Consider the following 8,344-nt stretch of genomic DNA (forward strand, 5'->3'; position numbering starts at 1 on the left):
TACCCTGCAGGGCTTGGGGTGGGGGGTTTAAATCAATCAATCCACCCGCAGAGTGTCTCGAAAGCGCCTGCACGGTCAGTGCACGTCCCTGCCATTACTGGTCGGTGTAGTTTCACCTCTAAGGCGAGCGTCCCTGGGGCTCGGACGCTGGGGGCGGACGCGCACCGCGGTTTTGCCGACTCATCCTGGCTCTGCAAGTCCGGCCACCCCCTCCCGCCCCTGCGGGCCTGAGTCACCCTCGCTGTGCGTCACACTCGCTCCTCCCGCCACGCGACCTGCAAACTCACCCTGAGTCAGCCCGCCCGGGCGCTTCCACTCCCGGGACCGCGGACCGCGCCGGCGACGGGGCGCCCCCCAGCGGAGACCGGTGATCGCTCGGGTCGCCCGCGCCGGGGGAGCGGGGCGTGTCGGGGTGGAGACCGCGGGGAGCGGCCCGACCACTGCGGGCCCGGGGGAGGCGCCTGCGGCTGCGGCCCCCGCGGGCGGCGCGGAGTGGTACGGCCCGGCCGGAGGTGAAGCCCAGGCGGCGGCTCCGCTGGCGGCGACCGCGCGATGGGGCTGCGCGCTGGCGGATCTCTGGGCAGGGCCGGCGCGAGCCGGGGGGCGCCCGAGGGTCCCGGGTCGAGCGGCGGCGCGCAGGGCGGCAGCATCCACTCCGGCTGCATCGCCGCGGTGCACAACGTTCCGCTGAGCGTGCTCATCCGGCCACTGCCGTCGGTGCTGGACCCGGCCAAGGTGCAGAGCCTGGTGGACACAATTCGGGTGAGGCCCCGGGGAGGCTGGCGGGCGAAGGGAGGGATCGGGAGGAGGGAGGACGCGAGGTGGGACTGGTTTCAGTCTCTCCCAGAGCTCGGTGTTGGCTGTGTGACCTTGAACAAGTGGCCGGGCCTCTCTGGGCTCTCAGTTTCCTCGTTTGAACTAGAAGGGTATTGGAATAGGTGATTAAAAGAATGATCGCTAACTCATAAAGATAACGCTTGCAGGGACGCCGGAGCTGTTTTAAGCCCTTAGCTTCTTGTGCCAACCCTGGAAATGGAGGCACAGGCGGATGTCAGCAACTTGTTCAAGGTCGGGCACTTTGAAAGCGCGCCGTGGGAATTCACACCCGGCAGCCTGGCCCCAGTACCCACCATACTATCCACCATACTATCCAAAGATAAGCCGTGACTTCCCTTCCACCTGTGACGGTGGCAGTGGAATTGGGTGTGTCATGTCCTCTGGGAGGGCCCTGTGTGAGGAAGGGACAAGGGTCAGCCCCATCCCAGAAGGACAGTGCTCAAGAATGCGGGAGTACCAGCTGGGGTACTGGGTGCGGTGGTGTAAGCCTGTCACCCCAGCTGCTCTGGAGGCAGAGCTGGACTGGGCAGTTTGGTGAGATCCTGACTCAAAAAAAAAAGTTCAAGGTCTGGGGATGTGGCTCGGTGGCATGTGCAAGGCCCTGGGTTCCAGCCCCTGCTGCACATTAGGCCTCTGCGGCTTCCTGTCCCCTTTTCCCAGACCCTTAGAAAGTGAGGGGTGGAGGGCTGAGGGATGGGGACACTCCTAAACCCCACCAAACACCTATACAGCCAGCCCCGAGGTCTTCAGTCCTAGAATTTGCACTTCTGTCCCCGCTGCCTAGAGCCACCTCTCCAGAGAGCCACAGCGCCTGTGTGGTGGCTTGCACGGGTCTCCGCCTTCCTGACCACCTTGCTGGTAGCCTTGGCCTCTTGCTCCCTCCCCTTATCCTGAGGTGTTTTTCTGGGTAGCACTTATGTCCACCAGAAATTGTGTTTTCTTATTCTTTCTCTGTTGCGTGAACTCCACAGGGGCAGGGACTTTGTCGCCTTGCCTGTCTTTGAGGGGCGGAGGTCCAGCCCTGCCTGCCCTCTCCATTACTGGACATCTGCGTGGCCTTTTGTCCTGTCGGGAAACTCTCCTCTCTTCGGTATTGCGTCTAACTCTTCCTGTCTCAGGGTCAGCATCTTTCCTGCCCTCCCTTGCTGGACTAGGGGTCCCCTGTTGTGTCCTGGAAGCCTCCTGTGACCCCAGCAGCACAGCTGTGATCCCACCGGGTTGAGACACCTGTCTCCCTTGCTCCACCAGAACCTGTGTGAGGCACGAGCTGGACCTGCCTCTGCTAACTTCCCACGTGGGTTCGGTTCCGTAGCCACAGTAGCACAGTAGCACCTCAAACTTCGGGGCTTAAAACAGCACAAATGCGTTGCTTTACAGTTCTGAGGTTCAGAAGTCCAAAGTGGGTCTTACTGGGCTAAAATAAGGTGTCAGTAGGGCTGTGTTCTGGAGGTTCCCAGGGAGAGTCCACTTCCTGGCCTTTCCCACTGTGACACTGGGAGGCTGCCCACACTCCATGGTTGGTGGCCTTTTTTTTTTTTTTTTTTTTTTTTTTTTATTCTGGGGATTGAGCCTAGAGGCTCTTTACCACTTGGCTACATCTTCAGCCTTTTTTATTGTTTATTTTGAGATAGAGTCTCACTGTGTTGCTTAGGGTCTGGTGAAATTGCTGAGGCTGGCCTTGAACTTGTGATCCTCCTGCCTCAGCCTCCCGAGCTGCTGGGATGACAGGCGTGCTCCCGAGCCCGTGGCTCATGGCCTCCCCACATTGCTTCCCTCGACCCTCCTCTTCTGCCACCCTCCTCTACTCGTAAGAACCCTGGTGATTCCATTCAGCCCCTCTGGGTAATCCCACCCTAATCTGTCTTAAGATCCTTACCTTAATTCTATCTGCAAAATCCTTTCTAATCTATAGGGTGACATATTCACAGGCTTGAAGGATTAGGACACAGACATCTTCAGGAATCGTTATTGTGCCCACCCACTATCATGTCCCCAGTGCCCAATCTGAGGCCTGCTGGGTGCAGCTGCCCCTGATGAAGTTTCCACTAACATCTCTCTTGCATCGACTCCCCGGCTCCTCAGCAGCAGCCCTGGTGGGTGTCTTGTCCCCATTTTATGGATGAGAAACAATATTCAGAGTCCGAGGCCATCTGCATAGGCTCCCCCAGCTGCTCAGAGCTGAGATTCAGAGTTGGGTTCTCAAGTTCCTGAGCGCCGGTTGTGACTGCTGTGCCTAATGCTCATTGGCGGAAAGTGGGATTAGTGGACCTTTCAGAGCAGCTCCAGAGGGTACCTGTGGGTTGGTCGCTGAAGGCCTCCCTTCTAGGCCAGTCCCACTTATTAGGGTCTCCCTGATGTGCTCACCCCACTTCCCGCCCTTCCCCAGGCTCTGCCTACCTAGAGGACCACTGTCCACCCGATGCTCGGGACCCCACTAGCAAGTCACCTCAGACTCCCCTTCTCTTTCTCTCACATCCACCCTTCCTGCCTGGCCCCTCAGACCTGCCTTCTAATCAGGTCCCAGAGCTGCGTACCTCTCCCGGTCCCACGCACCCTCAGCCAGGCCAGCGTCTTCTGCTGAACACCACTGCAGGCCTTTCCTCTGTCCACCCTGCTGGACCTGCCCTGGGCACCTTTCTAGAAGGAGCATCCCATCATGTCACCCTCTGCTGTTCAAAATGCTCCAGGCTGCCAGGCCCGGTGGCGCACGCCTGTAATCCCAGCGACTCAGGAGGCTGAGGCAGGAGGATCTTGAGTTCAAAGCCAGCCTCAGCAACTTAGTGAGGCCCTAAGCAACTTAGCAAGACCCTGTCTCTAAATAAAAACTTTAAAAGGCTGGGGATGTGGCTCAGTGGTTAAGCCCCCCTGAGTTCAATCCCCAGTATAAAAAAAAAAAAAAAAAACCTCTAGACTGCAAATCCCTCACTCTGCCTCATCTGGCTTCTGCTTGAACTCTGACCTCTCCACCTCCCTGATGCCTTGAGTCCATTCTGGTCACACTGGCCTCCCTGCGCCTCCAACAGTGTTCCCACCTCAGGGCTTTTGCGTTGGCTCTTCCGCTGCCTGGATGCCGTTCCCCAGGTCACACGTAGCAGAACGTTATTGCGCGTCTTCCATGTGCCCAGCACGGCTGGAAGCACGTCCCACGTACCGGCTCATTGAATCCCGGAGCTGGATGAGGGGTGTCTGCACCTCCATCCCTATTTTTTTTTATTTATCTTTTAATTTTTTACAGACTGCATTTTGATTCATTGTACACAAATGGGGTACATCATTTCGTTTCTGTGGTTGTGCATGATGTAGATTCACACTATTCGTGTAGTCATACATGTGCATAGGGGGATGATGTCTGGCTCATTCCACCATTTTTATACCCCCTCCCTCTCATTTCCTCCTACATAATCTAAAGTCCCCCCATTCTTCTCTCCCTCCCCAACCCCCCACCCCTATTATATATCATCCTCCACTTATCAGGGAAAATGTTCGGCCTTTGTTTTTTTGGGACTGGCTTATTTCACTTAGCATGATATTCTCCGATTCATCCATTTATTTGCAAAGGCCATATTATTTTTTTCGTGGCTGAATAATATTCCATTGTGTATGTATACCACAGTTAGACGGTTCAACTGAGGCACAAAGGGGAACAGCCTGCATAGCCGAGCTGAGAAGGACCCCAGGTAGTTCTAAACTGCTCCCAACTCCAGGGGCATCCCAGGGGATCTCCGCTTCACTGTCACCTCAGAGGCCTCGAGGCCCCATCCTTGTCTGTCACCTGTCTTACTGTCCTCATAGCACTTGGCACCAGCAGTCACTTCTTCACCCCGTCTGTCCCACTAACCCAGGACCCAGGTGGGCAGGGACTGTGTGGCTGTGCCTTGTCCCCAGAGTCTAGGACAGGGCCAGATGCCGTGTGTGCACGTGGCGTTTGGTGAATGACTCCTGGCCTGGGCCCATCGTGGCCGCTGCCCCCTTCCCTGGTATGAATGCTGCCGGTGGCTCAGCTGCATGCAGACTCCCCGTGCGTGTCGCCTTCTCACTCTGGCTGGCCTGACCGCCCTGTCGGAGCGCCGTGCTCGAACCCGGCGCATGATCATTTGCCTGTGTCCCTTCTCTCCAGGAGGATCCGGACGGCGTGCCCCCCATCGACGTCCTCTGGATCAAAGGGGCCCAGGGTGGTGACTACTTCTACTCCTTCGGGGGCTGCCACCGCTACGCGGCCTACCAGCAGCTGCGGCGAGAGACCATCCCTGCCAAGCTCGTCCGGTCCACCCTGTCGGACCTGCGGGTGTACCTGGGAGCATCCACACCGGACCTGCAGTAGCAGCCTCCTGGGCACCTGCCACCCTCACGCCCCCAAGAGCGCAGGAGATCCACCTGACCCCCAGCAGGCGGGGCCTCCCAGCTGCAGCAGGATGTGTGTCGTTGCTCTGTGCCCAGGAGGACCGTCCGACTCCGGCTGGGGCTTCACTGACTGCCAGGCCTTGGACTCACGCAGCACAGTGTGGGAGCCCCAGCTGCTGCCTCTGAAAGTGGGATCCTGGCTGTGTCCTTCAAGGATTGTCGAGAAGATGAAATGAGAAAAGAGGGGGCTTTGGAGAGCTGCATGCTGCAGGCTCCAGGTTCTCAAGGACAAGGCCGGTCTTCAGGATCTTCACAATATCCCGTGATAAGATTATGTTTGGCTGCAATTAAAGGAAATCCTAGGTTCTGGTGAACAAGCAAGCTTTGTTTTTCCACACAGCATGAGTTCTGGGGACAAATGGCTCAAATGGTATCACTTCAGCAGTGCAGTGAAGGCAAGGCTTATGTCTCTGATCCTTTTGCCCCATCCTCATTGTTTGCTACTTCATGGTGGCAAAATGGCTGCTGTAGCTCCAGGAATCATGTCTATGTTTAAGGAAGAAAGGAGCTGGTAAAAAGTAAGGGCCAGGCCAACTGGGCCTGTCAACTTGTACCAGAAAGTAAAACCTCTTTCACAGGCTTGGGTCCTGCCAGCCCTCTCCCCTGCATATATATATCTGCTTAGGTCTCCTGGGCCTGAGCCAGCTACCATGACCATCCCTAGTGCAAAGAAAGTAAGACAGCAAGAAACAGAATTGTCATGGTTAAGTCCACCTGTCCTATCCCATCTCCTGGGACTGGAATGTTGCCTTCTGAAATAAAATTGGGATGCCAGGAAAGAGGAGGAGCTGTGCGTTGGTTGAACTTCACTGTCTAACAAGCCACCCCATCCTTAGTTGCCCAAAAGTTAGTTAGTTATGCAGAATTCTGTGGGTCAGCAGCTTGGGTTGGGCAGCTCTAGTGTCCCTCTGCCAGCTATCGTCTATGGTCACCTTAGCTGTGGCTGGATGGGCTGGGTTAACCCTGCTTGCTTGTCTGGCAGATGGCAGGCTACTGGCTGGGGTGGCTCAATTCTCTTCCAACAGGCTAGCTCAGGCTTGTTCACACCATGGCCTCGAGATTCCCAAAGTGAGAGCAGAAGTGATGAACTCCAGGCTAGGGACTATGACAGTGTCAGTTCTTTTGATCAGAGTGTATCACAAGTCTTTGCCCAGAATCAGAGAATGGAAACCACTACACTTCTCGGTGGGAGGAACTGCAGAGAACTTGGGGCCATTGTCCATCTATCACAAATGTCTAGGTGTCAGATAACAATCTTTCTCTCTCTCATACACACACACACACACACACGCAGGGCCTCACCTTGCCCAGTCTTATGTCACTAAGACAAGCCCTGGCCCTCAAAGTCTAGGGGATGAGGTGATAAGACAGGAGCTGGATCTCCAAGGGCTGGATCCACCCTAGTATGGGCATCTTGTTGAGATGAGATTGACCAAGTGGAACATTCCAGAAGAATGGTGCAGAGTGAGGTGGGGCTTGCTCTCACTGGCCTTAGGCAACTCTTCATTTTCAGGCCTCAGTTTCCCCTGCTCAATAGTGAGGACAACAGCGCTGGGGTGGTGGCTCAGTGGTGGAACGCCTGCCTAGCACGTGTGAGGCCCTGGGTTCCACCCTCAGCACCGCATAAAAATAAATAAATAAAGGTATTGTGTCCATCTACAACTAAAGAATATTTAAAAAGAAAAAAAATAGGGAAACAGCTTTCCCCCTCCGTTGGGAGTCCAAGGGAATAGGATTAAACGGTGTAGAACACAGTGTGACGTCCTGGGTCAGATCTTGGAACGACAACAGAAAGACATTAGCAGACCAACTGGGAATCTGATGATCCAGTCTGGATTTTAGTTGGTATCATACCACAGTAGGTCTCAGTTCTGACAGACCTGCTGTGGTTATCTGTGAAGTCCATTTATCTGAAGCTGTTGGGGTGGCCTGGGTGGACGGCAGGGGATCTCTTTGCACTATCTCTGTACCTTTTCCCTAAATCTCAAGTCATTCCAAAATAAAAGTTTATTTACTAAAATAAGGAGTGCAGTTGCTTGAGTTGGTTCAGACTCTCAGGCTGGGTTGGTGGACTCCACCCCAGCTTCTGATTCAGCAGGTCTGGGGCCCGCCCGAGACCCTGTTTTTCTAGAAAGTTCCTGGGTGATGCCGATCTGCTATCTAGGGACCTCGGGCCAAGAACTGCTGATTTAGACTGCATGGGTTACTTTCCAGTATGGCGACACCCCCACACTCCCACCTCCCACTCCAGGTAAGAGGCAAGACCCTTGGGTGGGGCACAGGAGATCTGTGTTCTGAACCAGCTTGTGGACCCACTCGATGGGTGACATTGGCCAAGTCTTTGCCCTCCCCGGAGGATTTCCCCAAGCTGCCAAGTAGGCCGTCTGCCCCTCGGTGTGTGGTGAGGGTCAGGAAAGCAGAAGGCATGCTCGTAAACTGCTGTTTCCAGGTGCCACTGTCTTGCATGAATGAACCCCTGGGGCACTCACCGGGCTGAATTAAGTGGTCTCTCCCTCCTGAAAGGACTTTTCCTTCTTGTAGAGAAGACCCAGCCAGGCAGGCACTGAGAGGGCAGTGCAGAACAGACTTGGGGTAGGAGGGGCGCGTCACTTAGGAGGAGCTGCGGTTTAAAAAGTCTGTGTGACCTGATGGAGGCCACCTGAGAGCTGCATTTCCCACTTCGACCAGCAGGTGGTGCTGCTTTCCAGCCCCGCAGAGCAAGGCGGGGCCTCTGGCCTACAGAACAACTGCTGGCTGCCTGGAAGGCCTGGCCAGGAGGAGGTGGCCGCTCAAAGAAGCTGGGGACCTCGCCTGGAGTCTGGAGCTTCAGGTTCTGCTCATTCCTTCTGCGCTTGCTCTGTGGCTTTGCACATGTCATGGACTCTTCCACAAGGAGGCACCTCCTCCAAGAAGCTTCTTGAGCCTTCCAAAGGGACTACAGTGCCTCTTTGGGGCTCCCATAATCATGTGGGTGCCCTGTCCCCAGGAACTTGGTCGCTGTGAAAGGCAGTGTATGGGAACCCCTGAGGCCCTTTGATGCCCCAGAACCCACTCCCTTCACATTTTTAATCATTTTTAAAAATTCATCGTTATCTGCAGTATATTT

The 8,344-nt window shown here is 55.5% G+C and overlaps 1 protein-coding gene across 1 annotated transcript; it reads left to right on the forward strand.

The window, feature by feature from the left end:
- Positions 1 to 337: 337 nt before the first annotated feature.
- Positions 338 to 7,261, forward strand: SRXN1 (sulfiredoxin 1). Its single transcript, XM_079128400.1, has 2 exons — positions 338 to 762; positions 4,955 to 7,261. The coding sequence occupies exons 1-2, from the start codon at positions 553 to 555 to the stop codon at positions 5,156 to 5,158; spliced, it is 414 nt and encodes a 137-aa protein (XP_078984526.1). The 5' UTR covers positions 338 to 552; the 3' UTR covers positions 5,159 to 7,261.
- The last annotated feature ends 1,083 nt before the right edge of the window (positions 7,262 to 8,344 follow it).

This window comes from Sciurus vulgaris, assembly GCF_902686455.1.
Source record: "Sciurus vulgaris genome assembly, chromosome: 2".
NCBI lineage: Eukaryota > Metazoa > Chordata > Mammalia > Rodentia > Sciuridae > Sciurus > Sciurus vulgaris.